The sequence below is a fragment of the Lagopus leucura genome, unplaced genomic scaffold (assembly GCF_019238085.1).
Source record: "Lagopus leucura isolate 7727_CA_CO unplaced genomic scaffold, USGS_WTPT01 Super-Scaffold_1, whole genome shotgun sequence".
NCBI lineage: Eukaryota > Metazoa > Chordata > Aves > Galliformes > Phasianidae > Lagopus > Lagopus leucura.
In genome coordinates, this window is record NW_024962250.1 from 26,187,085 (window position 1) to 26,208,795 (window position 21,711).

Consider the following 21,711-nt stretch of genomic DNA (forward strand, 5'->3'; position numbering starts at 1 on the left):
CTTCTGCCATAACTCATAAAAGATACTTTTTTGGAACAAACTATTTTTTATGAAAAGTAAATTAATTAGTTGATGACATAAATTTAATTCCTATTAGTGTCCTTCAATATATTTTTTGTTCCAGCAATGAAATAATGTAACTTATTTGAAATCTAAATGGAGCTATATATGTCTGTCAAAACTAAAAAAAGGAACATTGCAATTAAACCAATCTGTTACTCACTGTATCTCACTGTAACACTAGCACACTTTAAAGTATGGTCAGGTGAACAGCTCAGACCATTAGCATTAATTAGCGTAGGCCACCTCTGTATTATGTTTGGTTTATATTAGGAGCTGTGATACAGAAAGAGATTAAAACAGCTGTTGCCATTGGGTAAACTTCAAGCATTATTACTGTTAAAAGACACTTTATATGCTGATCTTTCTGTTCTTCACTGCCCACTGAACTGTCACTACTGAAGTGACGTGGGACGTTGGTGCAGGAGACAAATAGCACGACTTGTTTTCTGTTCGTCTGCCTTCGGTCTCCTCTGTGTAGTTCCTGCTCCCCCAGAAAGCGATCCCTCATAGCAGTAACACTGGCAGATGTCAGAAAGACGTACGTGTATTTGTTAACCCGGGCTCAGACCCAGAGAGCCGCCGCGCGGGGTCCCAGCAGGCCACCCCCCGCAGGCTGCGGAGCCCGGAGCGCGCAGGACGAAGCACTGACGAGGAGCCCGGAGGAGGGAGGCCTTCCTCGGGCGTGAGGGCGCTGACCGGCGCGGGCCCCGAGCGGGACACAGCAGCGCTGAGCGAAGGGCGGTCGATCGAGCCCGCTTCCCTCCGCCCGCGTGACTACCGGCCCTGCTCCACCGCCGCTCCTGCCTCGACCCACTCTCCTCTCCCTGCCGCCGCTCGCCTCTCCTCACTGACCCGGCGGCGGCCCGACCCGGGCGGCCCGACCCCGGCGAGGCGACGCGGAGGGCTTGGCGGGGCCCGGCAGGGGGCGCCGCAGGCGGAGGCCGCGCATTGCCCTGCTCTGCGCTGCACGGCCCGCGCGGGGACGGGAGCGGGCGGCCCGCGGCACGGAACGGCGCGGCCATGGAGATCGGCACGGAGATCAGCCGCAAGATCCGGGTGAGAGAGAAGCGGCTGGGTGGCTCCTCGCGTGCCCGCGGCCGGAGCTCGACCCTGATCCCCGCTCGCGGGGTTGGGCCCCGCCGACGGCCGAGGGTCCGGGCTACCTCCGGCCTCCTCCGAGGGCCGGGCCGCCGGGGGCCCGGCACCGCCGGATTCCCTTCTCTCGGGGGAAGGAGGCGGTGGGGCGAACCGGGAGCCGCGGTACGCCTTCGGCCCCGGCGTTCCCCGGGGAGGGATGCCGGCAGGGAAGTTAGCGTTGCTTTGGGAAGGGGGCCGGGCCCCGCGGCCCGGTGGGCAGCTGCCGCCTCTGCTTCCCTCGGAGCTGCAGGACGAGGCCTGGGGCACCGCGGGACTCGGGCCTGGAGCCAGGCGCTGCCCGGAGCGGAGCGGGCGGATTGGTGCCAGCCCGTGTCCCCAGCGGGAGAAGGTTGTCAGTTGCTTCCGCTCCGTAATGGCGTTGGAAGTCCCGGCAGGAATGAATGACCTTCTTAAACCATCCGGGACTTTTGTCTCTGCGCATTGGGAGCGGAAGGTCTGTGCTTAAGAAGGGTCTGGGACCTGGGGGTTCTGGAAGTGCGGTTCTCGCTGTTGTGCTGGCAATCGTTCTGTAACAGCACTTAGGTGCGAAGAACAAGAAAAGCAATGTCTGTTAAACCAAAATGTTCCGATATTTAAGGAGGAAAGCGTCACTAAATGAGGCTCGCACTATTTTGCATTTTAAATCGCATTGTTCTGTCCCTTGAATGTTGTTTCATTATTTTCTAGGGTGCTATAAAAGGAAAGTTGCAGGAGCTGGGGGCTTATGTTGGTAAGTTTTACCACTTGTTTAGCGATCAGCTCTTAAGTTTGTTGGTCAGTAGGAAACAAGCAGGTGGATAATGCCATTCTCTGGAACAATGTATTTACTTATTGTTAACTGTGTTGCCATATGCAGAAACCTCAAGCATGATTTGAGTTACCTCCAGGCTGAGTTACTGCTGGACTAAAATGAAAAATAAAAAGGCTTCCTTCGAAAAATGGGTAGCCTTAGTGTAAGGGGGAGCAGTATGTAGACATGAATGAATGGAATAACAACAGTCTCCCCTTTCAGGGAGATACTGTGGCAAAGCATTTGAAAAAGAAACAAACAAACGATGATGTGTCTTTTTAAATATTTAAAGAAGGTTATTTGAAGCACAAGAAGAAATGTCATATGAAGCAAAGTCCTTCCATATAACATCAGTTACCTGTGACCACCCTGAGACAAAGTCAGTCTTTCTTAGGGATCTTTTTGACAGCATTTTGAATTTCAGACATTTGTCAAAACTAGTAGAAAGGATATTACTGTGAGGCAGGGTGAGGTTGAAAGGCCATGTCAGAAATACATTTTGCATGTGCTACATAGTTTTCTATTTGTGCAACATAGTTTTCTTCTTATCAATGGAGATCTTATTAAGAGCTTCATTAAAATAATGTTGATGAAATACATGAAACAAGGATATGTTGGATGTGTGGAGACAGGTGTGGGTAATGCAGAATGACTTCATGACTTTTTCCCCCAGAATCCATGATAAAGTTGGTACTGCCCTTTAGAGTGTGTTTTCTGTTTTTGTTTTCTAGAGCACTAAAAGTTGACAGTTAAACACAGTGCTCTTTTGAAATTAGTCTTACAAATGCCTTGTAATTTGTGCTGTTCCTTTGACTAATGATGAAGGAATGAAATTGAGACCATAGTTCAGAGATCCTGTGGCTTGCAGGCTCCCAGTTTGATCTTGACTCATTTTTGTTCCAGTTTAAAATGGGACGTTGTATTTGCAGAATCAATTTATTTTGATTCTAATGAGCTGACATTTTGAACTCAGCCACTTCCAGGGAACGTTTAGGGTGTTTTTTCATTGTTAAGTCTTTGTGACCATCTCAAGTTGTCTTTTTTGTTAACTGATTTTGTTTTTCTTTTCGTAATCAACCAACAGAGTGTTTTGCTCTTATCCAGTCCTTTTTCTTTTTTATTTACTCACTTAACAAATACTTTGATCTTCTCTTCATCTTACGCTCTTGTGAAATTTGCAGTCTTTTACTTCTCATTCGTGGCTGAAAGTTGTATTAAACCACAGTTGAAATGGAAGCCTTGTTAATTTGCTAACCTAAAAATCTGCCTACCAGAGGCCTTATAGAAAAACGTGGGGTTTACGATTTGTTATACTTTAAAACAACATATTTCTCTTTTTATTAGACGAAGAGCTCCCTGATTATATTATGGTTATGGTGGCCAATAAGAAGAGTCAGGAGCAGATGACAGAAGACCTTTCGCTTTTCCTGGGAAACAATACAGTCAGGTTTACTGTATGGTATGTTTGTAAGCTAATTGTCACTCTTTTTATCAGTAAATTCCTTCCTCTAAATGAAACTTGAGAATGTAAGCACTTACTTATCTTCTCATTATGTACATTAATCAAAGCTTTTTACTTTGCAGCCCTAATAGATAAATCATTTTTAGTTTGTCAGCAGTTAGATGACTGCAGTGAATAAGTTTCAGAGGTAACTGGAAGGCTTAAGATCTTGTTTTGCTTGTAAAAGCAGTCAGATTTTTGAATGAAGTTTGAAATGCTCAGGTAAGTGAGCATTGTATCTTGACTTAAAAAGTAATTTGTGCAAAGCCCGCTCTGAGCATGGGAGGTTCGTATACTGCAGTTAATTCTTTAAAAGTAATCATTTTAAGAACAACTTCTTTTCTGCTAGTAGTGCTTCAGATAGCTGTTGCAAGTAGGAATTACAGGACAGATGAGTAGTGAATCTAATTCTGTGTACTGTCTTTGACAGGGCTTAGCACCAAATGTTTAGGCATTCCCACCTCTCAGGCTGTTTATTTATTGCCACTACCCGGCTGTACAAAACAAAAAGAGAACCCCACAATTGCTGTGAAGAGAACAAAAAAGCAACAGATGAACCTTTTTTTTTTCCTAAAGTCCTGACAACAGTGAATTAATTTGTTCTATGCTATATGAGAGCTTTAGACATGACAGTACTTCTTAAGCATTTTCTTCTATGGTATTTGGCAGATACGGCGTCACTCCAGAGTTTTTTTGGGGCATATCAAAGTTGCATATTTTTTGAAGTAAAACTTATTTTCAGATCTCTAATCCAACATAGTTTTAAGGAAAACTACCTTGATATGTACAGATGAGAGATGTACTGCCCATTTCCTTCTTTTTCTGTTTATTTCCTTCGTAATTTTCATTCTGACTGGATACGTTCATTTCCAGTGCTTCTGTGCAATTAGTCAGAGTTCTGTTTAGTTAGGAACTTCAATGCAATTAAATAGCAACAATAAATATTTTAGAAATTGAGTATGTTTTCAAACCACAAACACCAACAAAAAGTAAAAATTAGTACCGGTTATTACAATTCACTGTATTGATTATTTAAACCAATAGATTTCCAGTTGACAGCATTACTTGTAGGAGTATAATTTGAGTTTACCTTCAAAACTTTGAAAGTAATATTTGTCAAAAATATATGTATTTGTCAAAAATATAAGGATGGAAAGTGCGATTAACCTTGAATCCTTTTTTTTTTTCTTTAAGTTGTAGTATTTTTGTGCTTTTTTCCCTCTTATGACATGCCTAAGCAAAATTTTTGACCTTCACCCTGTTAGTAAGTCATGCAGTAGTTTTTTGACATTAATATCGGGAATCAATTGGAAAATTAGATAAACGTGTTGATGAGTTTAATTTTCTCTGAATCTTGATACATGCTAGAAACACAGCAATAGGCAGCAGAAAACGCTTGTTTGGCTTTGTAAGTGAAACAAACTGTATTGAAAACCAATAAAGACAAAGTAAATTTCAACAGGAGGAAATCAAGATTTGTCTTGTCTTTGTATTTAGAACTGTATATCAACTATATGTAGGTATTATGTCTCCTGCTGCTTTTCACGTTTCCTGTTTAAATTCCATGTTCAGTTGAGTGTCTGCACTTGTTAATAAATATAAATTCTATTTCAGAGTGCTTTATTAGATGATGAAGTAGGAATTGGTTAAAAGAGTGATAGAAAAGATGAAATGTATGCAGAAGAGTGCATGAGGACTTGTGGGGAAAGCAGTTACGTAGTACTGTAGTTAGCTTGCTGTGCTTGATTGTTTTTTGTGGTTGTTTTTTTTTTTCTTTTGAAAGCAGCTCAGAATTTTTACTTTTTACTTAAGCAGTGAGTGCCTGGCTCGATGAAATACTCGCTGAGACCTCGCTGCCTTGTTTTTTCTCTATAGCCAGTATTTCTGGGTGATCTAGTGAAAGTTTCACTGCAGTTCTGTGGCAGAACTGGCCGCTCCTGCTGGTTGGCCAACCCTTGGTACTGTGAACCAGGTGTCATGTCACAGAGGGCTGAGGGTCACTGTGAAAACTGATCCGCCGTGGTCACACCAGCAGAACTCGGCTGACAAAATCTTTAATGGCATTCTAGTGAAAAGTCTTGCTTATATTTGCATGCATTTTTGTTTCTCCTGGTTTTCAATACCATTTTGCTCTTTGACTCCTTTCTCATACTCAGTCTAAAATTATGGAGATGCCCCTGATCAGGTTGGGATTCTGTCTAGGTTATGTACTTAAATGTTTTATTTTATTGTAGTTTTTAATTTTAATTCTCTTTGTAATGCATGTTTGTTTTTAAAGAGCATTATTTCTTAGCCTTTTGATTTTCTGTGTTGCTTCAGCTTGGTGCCTTTTTCACAGGCAAGCAGCAAATTTGGTACCTCGCTGAAATGTTTTTGCTCACCAACATGTCTCGAAGAATATTGTCGGTAAACACAAAGCGTATTGGAAGAACCCGAGTTGTATTAAGTGCTGTGAATTGTGTATTTTTTAGGTTTGTATTTAGAATTATTTTTAACTTTGCTGTGTAACTAAAGTTTTGTATGTGAAATAAAATTGTTTGTACTTGAGGCTTCTAATTTAGGTTTTCGAAATCACTCCTTTTGAAGGCATTTAATTCACACTATCAATTGTAGTGGAACAGTAGAAAGTATTGGCTTCATTCAGTAAGCCAACAAAATGCCTACAGTAGATGATGTGGTGAATACCCTTCGTGTATGTATGAAGTTTGCTCACTGAAGGCAAGATACCTAAAGCCTCATGTTTTGAAGTTAGACATTGGCAGTTGGTGGAAAGCGAAGCCTTGTAGAAATAAGACCCTAATTCTAACGGAGGAAGGACACTGGATTTCTGAAAGATTATTTTTCTGAATTAAGGTTTTTCTATTTCTCCTTTTTCTCTTTTGCTTCTTCTTCTCTCCCCCTTCTCTTTCAGGCTCCATGGTGTTTTGGATAAGCTGCGATCTGTAACTACTGGTAAGTAAGAAAGTGAATGTTGAGTGAAATTGAGTTTATCTTCTCAATGTAGTGTTGCATGTCTAGTTAGTTTCAAGTAATATTTTAGCTGACTGTTTTGTTAATTTAAATTTCTATAGTTATTTTGGATCCTTTTAGAAAATGTGAGGGTGTGGGGTTTTGTTTTTTGTTTTTTGTTTTTTTTGAGATAAGGAATTTATTCCCACGCCCAACATTTCTTAACAATATTTTTAGTTGAAAAAGCTTTTAAGGTCTATTTTCATATGAGTGATGTCTCATTTGCTACATTTACATTATAGATTTATTGCAAAATCTATACTGCTCCTCTTTGATATAAAACCAAAGGTACTTGTCTTTGCAGAGCCATCTGGTACAAAATCTTCAGAACCTAATATCTTTGAGAGCAACCATTCTTCCAGCAAAAGTAGTTCATGTGTGAGTGATGAGAGGAGGCGTGAGGATACCTTGCCACCTCTTGCAGTCTCTAGCACTCGATCTGAGCGAACCGACTCAAGAGTTTCAACCAGTTCACAGGAACAAAGAAACACGGCTTCACGGTAAGGCTGCCAATGGCTTACTGACATGGATTAAGCCTGTCAGAGTTGTGTGACTGTGGTAGTTGTTCTGAAGGACACGGTTACTTGGAAAGATCAATGTAGTTTTGAAGAGGAAGGCATTTCAATAATTTGTTAAATAAAAACAACATTAATTCAGGAATTGTATTAAACTTCTTTCAGCAATAGATGTGCTTAGATTAATTAACAAAAATGGTGATGGTTGTGGTGGGTTTGTATAAGAAGTGATACCTTCATGAGTCTTCCCATCTGGCTTTGTTTTATAAGCCAGAATTTTTGATTAATTTAATTGCACAGTTAATGTTTGACAGTTTCTTGTTTTATCAGGCAGTCTTGTGAAGATGGTTCTGCCTCCCGCTTAATGTCTACAGTCAAGCCTTTGAGGGAACTGTCACCTTCTGAAGCTGTAATTGACATTAAACCCGAACCAGATGATCTAATTGATGAGGACCTAAACTTTGTACAGGAGAATCCTTTGTCACGGAAGAAACCTATTGTAACTGTAACTTACGGTTCTTCTCGACCTACTGCTGAAATCTACCGACCGCCCGCTAGCAGGAGTGCAGATGGCAGCTTACAGGTGCACAGATTGCCACAGCAAGGCAACCTGCAGGGGAGCCGGCAGTTAGAAACACAGAGCTGCAGGTCTTTGGAAACAGTCCAGCTGTGCAATCCAGAAGCATTTGGCAGCTTAGCAGAGAGTTACAGACCCACCTCCAAACTCAGTGCCGATAAAGTAGGCAGTGAGGTTAGTATGATCATTGACCATGATTATTGGTATGTCTCTCACTTGCTAGGAGCCTGAATTTCTATGTATTCTTTCAGTGAAATCTTCACCTCGGAAAAATCAGTGGATAATGTTACTGGTGTGAGTGGGTTTGAGATTTTGTTCTTTGCTCCACTGTTAGGTAGGCATTGTGCAGTTCAACGTCATCACGTCACAGGATGCTGTACAGCTGAATTAATGAGCTCGTCCATCTTGAGCTGTTTTGAGTTGAACTAATGTGTTAGCATTGTGGTGAATGTGATTAATCAGAAATAATTATTTTTATCTGTAGATAAGAGCTTTGGGTTAGCATGGTGTTTTTAAGTGCTTTGCAAATCTACGCTTCTGCAAGTCTGTGTTTTTAGGATAAGATTTGTTCTACACCATACATGTGTTAGGTACACATTAGTCTCTAAGGCCCAGATACATTACTTATTTGGACCATTGTATTGCTGTTTAGAGCCATGGCATTTAAGCACTTTTTATGATAGGTTTTGTACAAACACAAACCAAGAGATGGTTGCTACATTACTAGCTTGGGAAGTCAGACTAACCCAGGCAGGGTTAGTTTTAAGACTATCCGTTAAGAGATCTCTGTGAGTGGAATGAAGATTGTTATGGCTGATGTTATAACAAAGCAGACGTTTTACTTACATTGTATTCCATCTCATGTTTCCCATTGTGTATGTAGTTTTCTATCTTTGCTACAATTTAATTGATTTTTATAAATGGGCAGTGATTTTTGTTTGAAAATATGGAAAGCTTTGTAGACATGTTTGCTGATGTGTTTGGTTTTTATGGTGGGGAAGTGACAATTAAAATGTAGGGATTTGTATAAGGCTGCACATAAATTGTTGACAGTTGAGTCACAGCTCTTCTTGGTTGCATGAGGATAAAATCTTGACACTTTTATTAGTATTTTATTAGTAATCTTCAGAAGAGTGCTATTTCAGTAGTGTTAATTACAAAGTGGGCCTTTGCTGTACTGTGCTGCATCTTTAGGCAAGTCCTCATGTTTTGGAAAATCTTTTCTTTAAAAAGTTATTTTATTCAGGAATTGGTTTGTGTTGTTTGTTTTGTTTTTAATTGCATATGCCTTATGTACTGGTGTAGTCCAGGTCCACTCCTTAGGAAATTTTTCCCTCCTTGGAGGACATGTAGTCTGTTGAAAGTCATAGTGTACAAACCTAGCAGTGCCTCATTTGTGTTCTTGTGCCGTTCAGTGCTGAGTGGTGGTTCCTATAGGAAGTACTGATATGTATTTCTCCTCCAGTGCTTTTCCACAGGCTAGCTTTTAAATGTCACTACCGTGTGCACTGTGTGGTGAGTGGCTGTCAGAAAAAGCATATGGTACTTCTGAGCTCCACCAAACTGCCTGCAGAGCTGCTAGCGTCCTTTGGAACGTGCCAGATAGCTAGAACTTAATCTTTATAGTGATCTGGGAATTAGACTTACTGAATGGAAGAAAGTCATTCTCAGTTATTTCTCTTTTCTCTATAATAATTTTAATGGGTGCACCCTGAAAGGCATTGTGCATTGCTTTGAAAAACCCTCTTTTTCTCTGTAGCTGTCCAATAAATTGTCTTTTCTTTAGACTTCATTCTCCTTTTCTAAGTGTTGTTTACTGTCACATTTTTAATGAGGTACTTCAGTGTAAATGTATCTGATGTTCATGTACTCTATTGCTGACTGTCATTTGCTTCTGCAAATGGTGTCTTAGTCTTTGGTTCAGGCAATTTGAATGCAAGTTCCCCATCTTCTGGTTGTAAGTAGAATAGCAGTATTTCCTTTGCTTGCTTATTAATGTGTGCATTATGCTGAATGAATTGTTTTGGCTGTTCTGTTTGCTGCAGGAAGAAGGCACCAGGAAGAGAAGGTTGCCTATTGTAAGCTCAGTAGTCAAAGTGAAAAAGTTCTGTAACGATGGTGAAGAAGAGGAGGAGGAGGAGGACTATGGGCTACGGACTGGAAGCATCTCCAGCAGTGTGTCTGTACCTGCAAAGCCAGAAAGAAGGTACTTAAGAACACGGTGATTCTATGTAATTTCCAGAAAAAACTCAATGAACAAAAAAATTTGAAAATAGACATTGATGGAAACTGTTTGCAGTTCTGAAAACTGACAGAAAAAAAATCAGTAGGCCATTTCTACATTTTGTACTCTCACACTGTTGTGACTGAGCTGCTTGTTTATTCCAGCCTTTTTTCCAGAGTTTTTTCAAACCAGTTGTCATTGATCAGATAAAGCTAATTTTCTTTTTGGCACTGTGCCTGCTGCTGTCATTTCCATCTCTATTACTTTAGATCAGAAACGAATGGATACATTTTTAATGTGAAATTTGCCTCTTTATGTTGCTCTACGCTTTAAGATGATTTTGACTTTTCAGAAGATTTAAGACATTCCTCCCCACCCCATTCTGTTTGAGTGTCAGGTGTTAGTCAGTGTCCGTCAGCAGTTTGTGTCTGACTTCCAGCACTGAGAGGAAAAGCATTTAAACTATGGACCAGGTAGCTGTGCAGTGCTAGCTTGTATACAGTCTGCTTTAAGCTGAGCTTAGCTTCAGCACCACAGCACCATCAGCAATGCCTGATTTAAACTTTAATGTTCAAAGAGAAAAGGAAAGCATTTTTTTTTTACAACTAATATAGTTTTAACAAAATCAGTATTCATCTGGATCTTACTGCCTGAGGCAGCTGCATAATTAGTACCAATGCACACAGCGTAACAGGAATGTGGAGGGCAGAGGTGGGTGGACAGGAGTGACAGAATTTGTGCATTTCAGAAGCAGCATGGTTTTGTAGCAACTGAAGACAAGAGGTAAAATGGACTTTGCTTTTGGGAGCACTTCATGGATTCCTGTTTATTCAGAGAGTAGTTTAACAGGTTGAAAACATAAACAAAGTGAGTTTTTAGGTGATGATTTCTATCTGTATTATCTGTAACTTGTTAACGTGTTAAAATACCTGTGTTTGGCATGGATGTGGTTCCTGTTGCAATCCATCTACAATTAATTGGTTTTTTCACCTCATGTAGACCTTCGCTGCCACCTTCAAAACAGGCCAATAAGAATTTAATACTGAAAGCAATCTCCGAAGCACAGGAATCAGTTACAAAAACAACAAATTATTCTGCAGGTAAGTAGCATTATTTTATGCTTATGCTGAGCTATAGTAATTCCAAGCCCTGTTCTATGTATCCGGTCTGAACATAGCACTTAGAGATAAAACAGTGTTGAATGGTGGTTGTCGGTGATACCTAAGGGATTTTCCATATCCTGTGTACATTACAGTAACAATCTTCAGTGATGAATTATGAGTGTACACAGGGGGGAAGAAAGAGGTATTTAAAATATATTAGTCAACACAGTAAGCCTGTAAAGCGTCTAGAGGCAAAACCGCAGAATTGGAAGAGACCTTAAAAAAGCCATGTTTCCAACCCCTCTGCCACAGGCAGACTAGCCACCTGCCAGATCAGGCTGCCCAGGGTGCCACCCAACCTATATCTGAAGAAATTTCTGCTTAACATCTAGTCTGAATCTCCTGTCTTTTCACTTGAAACCTTTCACACTCGTCCCATCACTATCAGCGCATGTAAAATGCCAGTCTCCCTGGTGTTTATAGGCTCCCCTCAAGTACTGGAAGGCTGTAATGAGTGCTCCCTGGAATCTTCTCTTCTACAAAATGAAAGTACCAGAAGTTTTTTCAAGTGTTAACAGTTGCCAAGGAGAAAGTACTCGCTATTAGGCATATTGTTGGAGCTAATTGTTTGCTCTTGTGTCTCTTTTCTGCGCTCTGTTCTTCCCTTTGAGAGGAGAAGAAAGCCAAACAGCAAAAAAATCAAAATATACTGGATGTAGGTAATCAAGACACAGAATTACAAGGAACATACTGTTTGGTATATGAGCTTATATTCTCTATAAGCAGAACTTTAGTTCTGTGGTTTTAGGTACTGAGATGCTCTTGGTACAGCAGCTGAGCAGTTGCCTGTGTGTTGGCATTCAGTTTTCCTAGCTAGGAAGGACTTTGACTGATGAAGGGCAAATCTAGCTGTTGCCTGTGTGCTGTCATTTCATTGAATGTGCTTCAGCTTGAAGCATTGCATGTTGGCAGTGAAGGAGCATTCACTAAGCTGCCTGAACCATTACTTTTATGCCATCTGGGGTAAGACTGAGGGCTATCCAAAATTTCTTGCCTGCTCTCTTGCAGAACCTGTGAACTAACAGTAAGAATCAGATATCTTCCTTCTACGTTAACGTATTTACAGAATGGTCATTGGGAACCTGTTTCTTGCTTTCTAGTAGTTACTAGTATTTTCAATGTTGTGTGGGTGCTGGTAACTTGATCTAAGGGCATGAGATGTGTTTGACTCCTTCAAGTAGATGTTCTGTGATAGAGCTCATGGAGTGTTCTGTGCACATCCATGAGTGCACTTTCTCACTGAGAATCATACAGGTAGCTAAAGATCCTTTTCATCTGAATAGATGGTTGAGGTTTGTGTGTGTAATCTATTGGAGTTATTTTAGCTTCATATGTAAAAGTAGTGCTTGGATTAGATTAAGTGATTTACCATTGTTTCTGCATTTAAAGTTCCACAGAAACAGACAGTTCCAGTTGCACCAAGAACTCGAATCAGCCCAGAAGAGTCTCACTTAGAAGTAATCCATCTGCAAAGCAGACTCCCTGCTCTGTGTTCCCAGCTTCAAGTAGAAGAGCCAAAGGAACAGACAGTTGAAGGAATTCAAGGTCATCTGATAATATTCTTTAATAATTTATACCAGAGAATGTCATTTCACAGCAGGTTGAGCAAAGAAAAAGAGGTGTTTAATTTTTAAGTCATCTTCAAGAGTTGCATGTGGAAATGACCTGAAAACCAAGAAGCTTTTTGAAGCATTGCTGTAGAATATAACCATACACAGATAACCTCAGATGAGTTAATCTGCAAACAAAGGACGATACAGCATTCTGGTCTATCATGGAAGAATGATTTTGCATAAACAAATACAATAAGTGAATTTATCCATGTATATTTGGGTGAATTCTATGCATTTTTTTCCTTGACATCTTGTAGGAGTAGTGCTATTGTAAAGCTTATATGAGAGTTAAGATTACGTATGGTTGGAACGATTTTGAAGCATGTGTAGTATTAGAGATTCTTTCCAATGTGTTTTAATCACACAAAGAATTTTAAAGTTTTACTTCATTGTGTTGGTGTTGGATATCAGAGTAGTTGTAACTATGAATAGTAAGCTTTACTTTTGCTTCTGTTAGGAAACTCTTCAAGGGAAAATGTTACAGTGTCTGATGGTAATCAGGCTGCTTTTTCAGCATGAAAGAATATATGTGTTACAAGGAATTACGGAAGTAACATGGTAGAAAAATGCTCCTTTGAGAAATGAGTTTACTCTTAGTAACTCAGATTGCTGGAACAGGCTGCCCAGGGGGGTTGTGGAGTCTCCTTCTCTGGAGATGTTCAAGACCTGCCTGGACAACTACTTGTGTGACCTGCTGTAGGGTACCTGCTTTGGCAGGGGGGTTGGACTCGATGATCTCTGGAGGTCCCTTCCAACCCCTACAATTCTGTGATTCTGCTGAGCAAAATTTGGTTTCAGGTCTTTGTTACATCAGTTCTTTGTCATTGGTAAGGATTGGAAACAAAAGGATTCCAACAAAATAGTTGGAATTGTGTCTGTAAAATACGGAAGAACAACATTTCTCAGTTTCTGAATTGATGTGCAGAAAATATTCGTGAAGTTACGGCACTTTTTCAACTGAGATGGAAATGACATCTTAAGAAACAGAAAGCAAAATAGTTTTTCTCAAGCTGTCAGTCAAATATAGAATGTTGCTATTTGTTTCACCTTTTTTTACAAAGAACCCAGTCTGTTGCAGGGAACTGCTGTCATGGGTGTGTGTGTTCTCTGAATAGTCATCACCTCCAGACAGCTATGCTGTCTGTCTGGAGCAAACTTGTTTCTGAAACAATGAAGAAGGTGGTTCATAATGAGAACAGACGTCACTGTTCAAGTTGTGGGGGAGTTATGGTCTATGAGCGTATGCTTCAGTTCTACTTCATTTTTAAAGCTTTGTTTAAAGCTTCATGCATTAGTCTATAGCAGCATTGTGACACAGAGTAAATTATGTTCCTGATTCTTGGTGGTTTTTTTTGTTTCTTTGCTTTAGGAGCAGAACAAAAGGAACTCTCTTCTCGGCTGCAGGTGGATCCCGTCGTTGAGGATACCTTGCAAATAACTCAAGGTTAAGTCTCATGATCTTTTATTCGTAATGAAAATTTGCTCATTCTCAAATGCTACTGGTAGTGAATACTAAAAGAAAATTTCCTTTCTGGTTATTGATATTGATTTCTAGTATTTTCTACTTTCTATGTGTCTCAGGAGAAAAACTGTTACATCAGTAGGTGTGCAGAGCTGAGAGATTTTGCGTGTATGTTTTCTTCAGTGCTGTTTCAGTACAGCATTATTACATTCCAGTGCAAGGTTTTCTGTGCAAGCCTAATATTGTCTATGGTTCCCACTGATCAATGTTTATGGAAAAAGCGAGAAAGTAAAAAAGCTTTCTGTAAGCTACTAGTAAGAATTTAGAACAAAAGAAATGCAGTTCATTGGCCATGTAAATGGACTTTTGTTAGTTATGATGTAAGTTACAGTGCAATTACATGATTATTTTTGTGATTTATTTTTTTTAATGTAATTTTTCTCCCAAATCAGATTACTACGACGGAGAATCGATGGTCCATACTGATACGAGGTCATTCATCTTGAAGAAGCCCAAACTGTCTGAGGAAATAGCACCACAGAATCAGCAACTGGGAAAGAGGGCCACAGAGGCAATGCGAGTGCTCTCGGGACGTCTGATACAGACACGGTAGAAAGTTATTTCTCATAAAGTCAGAATGTTTGTGAATTAAAAGGAATCGTTCAGCCGTTCTGTTGGTTTGCATGTCCAGCCAAGATCTGTGTAATCGTGAAAAATGAACTCGTGTTGAATGTTGCCTTGGGCAGAAGGCAGAACCTGTTTCACTTTCTTTTGTGTTTTTTATGAAATGCCTTTTAATGCAATAAAAGTAAGAGCAGCCTTGCTTGAGCTGTCAGTATTGGAAGGAAAACAGCACATTCTGCATGAAACTCAGTACCACAACAGTCACACAGTGTGTGGAACAAGAGATTTAAGTCACCCTGTGAGTTTGGCCAGGAGTTTAAATTTCTCATCAGTTGCAAATGATTCATTGTGGGTGGTGTTGTTTTTTTATTTATCCAAAGGAATGAGCAGCATACAGTAATTTTTCTATTTCATTAATTCCTGCTGTATTCCTGCTGGCAAATAGTTTTATCTGTATGTGTCTGCATCTCACCTGGTAAGCAAAAACTGCTCATACTTACATGATGTACTTCATCGCTATGGGCTGCTGTGCTCTCTCATTGTGTTTGGGAAACTCAGGTTTCATTTCTATGATTGGCATTAAGAGCACGTGGTGATTAAGACCAAAACCAACAGTGAACGAGCAAACCACAAAGGAAAATCTTTCAGAGTAGTTGACACAATTCACAGTTGACAGCTGTGATGTCAGGAGAAAGGCAGTAAACTGAACTGTTTCTGACTACTTAAACTTAAGAGTTCTGCCTAGTCATGCTGTCAGCACTGTTTTTTGGTTTTTTTTTAGAGGCATTCTGCACTGTAGTTGCTTTTAGCCCAGTTTCATAGAGAAACAAAGTTTATACCATCACTTTGTGTCAAAGACAAGAGCTCCATAGTGAGTTACCAAACATTTACAGTCACGATGGTGTAGGTAATTACTCAGATGGAATGGATGGGACATTGAAAGAGTGGAGAAAACACGCATGCATCTCCTGGTTTTATACTTTGCTATCCCCTTTAAGTACTGTCATAAACAAAATTCCCTTAAACGATAATTACTTTCCTGTGTCTGTGTTTGTTAGAGGCTTTCAGATCTGTATGTTTAGCTGAATGCAGCAAACTTGAGTGTACCCAGCAGTTCTGTGCTGGATGCTGCTGTAAGCTGTATTACTTACTGGTGTGCAAGAGACTCCTGAAGGCAAACACTTATGAGTAATTGAAGTTAATTATTGTTAGTCTTAAAAGAAAGTTTGATGCTGTGTTACTCTATGGCTTGTGATACTACTGGTACAAAGGCACATTTTTACTTGGGAGACTTGAGTAAGAATCTGTTTTTACTACATTTCTTTGTTTTATAGAGACCAGATTGCACAGCCAGAGAAACCTGCTAGCCCCAAGTTCATCGTGACACTGGATGGTGTGCCCAGTCCCCCGGGATACCTTTCAGATCAAGAAGAGGAAGATATGTACATAACTGAAGGATTAAAGCCAATTACCCAAAATATATGTGCAGGCAAAGGATTGAAAGGCCTTCGAGCACAGCAGATGCAGATTGTAACCCGGCAGCTAGACAGTTCTGATGGTAATTACCCTTGCCAACAGGATCTAACACTAGTGTGGTGGTTTGATTGCATGTAGAACTTCTGGATGTTATCATTCTCAACAAATCAAAGCAATGGTATTTATCTTTCCCATGAGAACATCCTTGAGGCAAATGAAAGGTGGTAGTTCAGTGGGTTCGTATATTTAGAGGCTTTTATCTTGATAAAGGAGAGCAATACCACTCTTAAGGAATTCTCTGTACAGCTCAGTAGTGGTGATTGTTTGGTGTTTTTTGTTTTTTTTTCTCATTTGAAAATGTAGTTTGTCTTCATCACCAGAAATCTGCACTTCTGGTTAATTAGACAGATTTTGTGATAAATGCTTTCCCATGTCTCCAACAAATGCATCAGTTGGTATTAACCTTAATGTTTCTGTCTAAATTTTTCGTACCAAAATGTGCATTGAATATGAGGTGTTGGTTGAGTTCAGTTGCTGGAATATATTTTGAATAATGTGGGATCTGTGTACTGAAACCTAAGCTTAAATTGTTTCTGTTTTGAATTTGATAAAAAATAGAAAGGCTGCTGTTTTGTCGTTGATCTGGTGAGTGCTTAAAGTCATGCTTGAATTCAGCTTATTTAGATTTCTTATGAAAACGGAGACTTTTATTTTCTACAGTAGCAGTGCATCCAACTTTTCAGAACTAAATAAAGGATAATATTTGATACTGTGTGAAGAACACTGAAGATTCACGGATCCAGTAGTAAATGTGTGAACAGTTACAGGAAAACTGTGGGGGAGTTCTGGTCTTAATCCTGTAGGTGTTTTCTGTGAACCTTTCTGTCCCACTGGCTTCAGTGTTACTGTTCATTTTATGCAGTCTTAAAGAAGTACACAATGTTAAGATAACCATGAGACTACTGTGTCCAGTTCTGGGCTCCCCAGTTGAAAAAAGACAGGGGTTTCCTAGAAGGAGTTCAGCAGACAGCAACAAATATCATTACAGGCCTTGAGCATCTCCTGTATGAAGGAAGGCTGAGTAACCTGTGTCTGCTGTTCAGCCTGGGGAAAAGACTGAGGGGGGATCTGATAAATGCTTACTAATATCTACTGGGAGGTGGGCCACAAATGGATGAGGCCAGGCTCTTCTTGGTGGTGTATAGCAATAGGGCAAGGAGTTATGAACATAGGAAGTTCCATACTAATGTGGAAGGGCTTCTATATGGTAAGGGTGAATGGAGCACTGGAACATCTCTGGATCTCTTCTCTGCAGATATTCAGGACCCATCTGGAGCTGTGTGACCTATTGTAGGGTATTGCTTTAGCAGGAGGTTTGGACCCTATGAACTCTTGAGGTCCCTTCCAACCCCTGCAGTTCTGTCATTCATTGGTACCCTTTTACTGGTACAGTGAAAGACATATTAGAGTAACACCCTTACAAATGTGTGCTCTTACCAGCATTGCCTCATTCATGATCCTGTCTAAAGCTTTGTTGCACAGGAAGTGTTTCAGGTATAGGTGTGTATCTGTTAGGGATTCATAATTTGTAAATGAAGTTAGTCTGAAGTGCCATACTAATAAATCCTATTTGTAAAAACACACACTTTTTTGCTGTTGATAATTTCTTTTTAGTAGGGGCTTGTCATCAGTTGAGCTAAGGTGGGTGGGCACATGAAATATAGAAAATATTCTGAATTTCAATTATGCTATACTATGTAAGTCAAAATGTGTATGGAACCAAAAAGTTATCAGATCTATTTGTTTGTTTGTTTCTTTTCCTTCCTAGTGGAAATGGAACAGTTGAATGTGCTACAGAAACAGGAGAAGGTGCTCGAGCGCTGCAAGTACTGGCCTGCTTGCAAAAATGGAGATGAATGTATGTACCATCACCCCACACAACCTTGCAAGTGAGTAGTACAAAGCTCATCCACTTGAAATCTTACCATTATTTTTACTTCAGCACTCCAAATTTCCCTTCTGTGATGGTAATTTTCCCAACGCAGCATAAATCTATTGTACTGATGTAACTAGGCAGTGGGTCATCACAATGCTTTTCAGTATGTTAAGGTACCATTATATGGTGCTGCTGTAATTTTTGATTTTGAAAGCAAACTTGTGAATGTGCACTGAGCGTTTGACTTCTCTTTCACAAGCAGCAGCAATCTAGAGGAAGATTTCTGTTTTGAGATAAATGCTGGGTGGCTTCCTTTACTCAGTTATTGGAATTTTCCTTTTTAAATCCCACATACCTAAATTCAGAATAGCATTTCCTCTACATAAGCCATATCATTTTGGAAACTCTCCCCACACAAACATCTGAATTCATGCTGCCTTTGCTGCTCGGCACTACATGCTAAGGATGATGCTTTAGCCTGCAACGAGCAGCTTGTGATGAAACTGCACTGAGTGTGGAGTAGTTCTGTTGTTTACTGTGAATGAAAAGAGTACACAGGGGAAATGGATGCAGATGAGTTGGCATGGCTTGTACACTGTGTCTGCATGCCTGGCTTTGGAAGTAACTAACATACACGTGCAGACCCTGCTGCAGTTCTGGGCAGCAGAACTGTGTGATAGTCTGCCTTTCATGTGCAACAGCTGCTTGAGGATTTTGCTCCAATCAGAGCTTACATCTTAATTTCTTTTTACTCAGAGTTTTTCCCAACTGCAAGTTTGCTGATAAATGCTTGTTCATCCATCCAAACTGTAAATATGATGCAAAATGCACTAAACCAGACTGCCCTTACACTCATGCCAGTCGACGAAACCCACTTCCATCCCCGAAACCAGGTGAGCTCCTTTTGTTTTCTGAGCCTTAAATGAAGGGAAGGTAGTATAGAAGGAGCAGAAAATGTAATTGATGAAAACATATATATATTTCTGTGTGATGTGACTTAATTTTCTTTGATGTGTTAATGTTAGATAACAATAATAATCCAGAATTATGACAAAAACCTGTGTTTGCTATTAAAAATATATATATATCCCAGAATGCTGTTACTCACGAGTCTGTATAAAATCTCACCCTCTATGCAAGGCCAGAGTGGTGCCTTGCACAAATAGTTCCTTCTGCTGGAGGAGTTAGCCAGCATTGCAGTTCTCAAATTTGTTCTCAATTAATTCACGTTACAGAGCTTATGATGCAAATTGAAAACAGAAGGGGTGAAATATGTGAGCTTTTTTTGTAGGAATTTGCTTTTTGTAGTGAAAAGATGACTTTCAGGGAATGAGGTTACCCTATGAAAGCAACTGCTGTGCTTGAAGCATCGTTGGTATTCCTAAGCCCTTGAGCAGTGCCAAGGGCTGCACCACTGAAGTTGTGATTTTTTGGAAGTGTTTTAGTCCTCAGTCATAGTAGGATGCAGTTTTGTTACTTTACCAGCAGACATAACACAATGTGCTTATCTCCTTATCATTTCCAGCAGCTCCAGTGTATTCCTGGAGGGTGCACTGCCTGTGCATTTCATTTCTCTTGACTTGCACTCTAGCGGGCTTTCTGCTGTCTAAATGCAGCACATGAAGTTTTCTGCCTACCAGGATCACTGCTAAATGTGTTGAAGTGTTACCATGGCACTTCTGCTGTAAAATAGTGGAGAACTGAGGCTAGTGATTACCTGATAGTCTTGTTGTACCACAGGCTGAGATCCACTTAGCACACTGTGATGGGTTTCCTCTATTTCTTGCAGAACTGTGGTGTATTATAAAATGTAATTTCTTGTGAAAGGATTGATGTATCTTTGTGGAATTACATTTTAAAAAGCAATTTGTTCTGATCGATGTCATCTTCCTGTTCTTTTTTATTAGCACCACTGCCCGCACAGTCTGTATCCTCCAGCAGCCCGCTGTGCAAGTTTTTTCCTGCTTGTAAGAAAATGGAATGTCCATTTTACCACCCAAAAGTAAGAACTATCTCCTGTGTCTTTGCTTCTTTTCTACAAAATACTTGAAATACATTGCTTTGAGTCAGGAAATGTCACTAACATTTCCTATTTTTCTTTTCACTTTTCACATTTTAATATTAGCTCAGAAACAACATACAATGACTTCACAAAAAATCTGGAAGTAATATATTTCATACTCCTGAGTTTTCCTTTGGGCATGCTGCAGTGTGCGAAAACTTCAGCAACTGACCAGTTACCAGAGTACATCAATGCAACTTATATTAGAAGGTTTTATAACCAAAGTGCTTTTATACTTGAAAATTGGGCCTGTACGTAGTTTCACTCCAGGAAGCTTAGTGCTTTTTCAATCTCTAATGGTGCTGAAATGGCTTGAAGTGAATGGATTTCCACCTGTCAGTTTAGTGGTGGTCTTGGAGCATTTAACTCACAGTTAACATTTACAAGCAGGGATGCCTTTCTGCTCTGGGTTGAACTGATAGCACTCATCTCTGAGACCATCAGTTGAATGATCTGAAACACTGTACAGCGATACAAATTTCCATGTAACTCTCAAGGTTAATTCCCAAACAAGCTAAAAAGCCACCATCAAGTAGCTTGTTCTAACGTGCTTTCATTTTTAGCATTGTAGGTTTAACACCCAGTGTACAAGGCCAGACTGCACATTCTACCACCCAGCTATTGCTGTCCCTCCACGCCATGCCTTGAAATGGACTCGAACTCAAACCAGGTGATTTTATTTTTTTTTCCTCGATAATTGTACTGAAGTCACAAATGTAATTTTACTGATATGAGTGTAGTGTCTGTGATCAACAGCCAAGATTATTTGAAGAAAGATAGCTGTTAGAGGCGTCTTTCTTGAAGGGAACTCTGTACTGGCTGGTCTCAGTACCATAAACGTTTACTGATGTGATGGAACACTACAATGCAAGTGCCCTTCAGTTAGGATGTGGAAGAGCTGCTGAAATCCTGGCCTAGATGTGTTGGATTTTTAGTGTTATTCAACTAAAAGTTGGTAAACACAACATCAGTTGTTCTTAACCACTCTTTTACATTTCTTACCAAGCTCTCTTTTCCACAAAATGTTCAGATTCTTCTTTAGAGTGTTTGTGAGCTGGGCAGTTCTCTGCTCAGGCCAGGAGACTCTGTGGCAGAGCAGCTTCAGCTGTCCCAAAGCTCCAGTCATTGGTCCATCTTAAAGATACTCACATTGCCTGAGTGTTTTACTTCTTTTAATCTCATTTAAAAAATAAACAAAAACTCTTGATTGCTACAAAGGTAGGAAATCATCTTTTCAAAAGGGTAGGAGTTACATGGCTTGTTTCTCTCTTTCCCCTCAGTGAATGACGGTGATACAAATGGGGACTGAACTCTGCCTCCTTTGGACAGTAGTGGAAAGGACAGCTAACCCCCAGGCACGGGATGTTAGAAGAATTCATGCATTTTGAACTTTTAATATACATTGTTTTCATAAAACAAAGTTGATTGCATACTTGAAATGTCTCTAATTTTCCAAGTTTGTAAGCTTGAGCAATTTTACATTTTTTTTTTTACACGGTAAGAAGATGTCTGTGTAATAAAAGTTTACTTTAAATTCCATTAAAAACTTTCAAAGCACA

General features: G+C 40.0%; 1 protein-coding gene across 2 annotated transcripts; it reads left to right on the plus strand.

Annotated features, from left to right (window-relative positions):
* The first annotated feature begins 1,037 nt into the window (after positions 1 to 1,037).
* Positions 1,038 to 21,711, plus strand: ZC3H14 (zinc finger CCCH-type containing 14). 2 transcript variants are annotated; one of them, XM_042862195.1, is made up of 17 exons: positions 1,038 to 1,119; positions 1,888 to 1,930; positions 3,335 to 3,449; positions 6,403 to 6,443; positions 6,805 to 7,000; positions 7,346 to 7,766; positions 9,638 to 9,798; positions 10,816 to 10,916; positions 12,369 to 12,524; positions 13,962 to 14,036; positions 14,507 to 14,663; positions 16,013 to 16,236; positions 17,983 to 18,103; positions 18,847 to 18,983; positions 19,998 to 20,092; positions 20,716 to 20,822; positions 21,433 to 21,711. In XM_042862195.1, the coding sequence occupies exons 1-17, from the start codon at positions 1,084 to 1,086 to the stop codon at positions 21,437 to 21,439; spliced, it is 2,193 nt and encodes a 730-aa protein (XP_042718129.1). In that variant the 5' UTR covers positions 1,038 to 1,083; the 3' UTR covers positions 21,440 to 21,711. The 2 variants fall into 2 exon arrangements, with proteins under 2 accessions (XP_042718129.1, XP_042718137.1); XM_042862203.1 differs by lacking the exons at positions 1,038 to 1,119; positions 1,888 to 1,930 and adding an exon at positions 5,830 to 5,962 and having other exon boundaries at positions 3,366 to 3,449.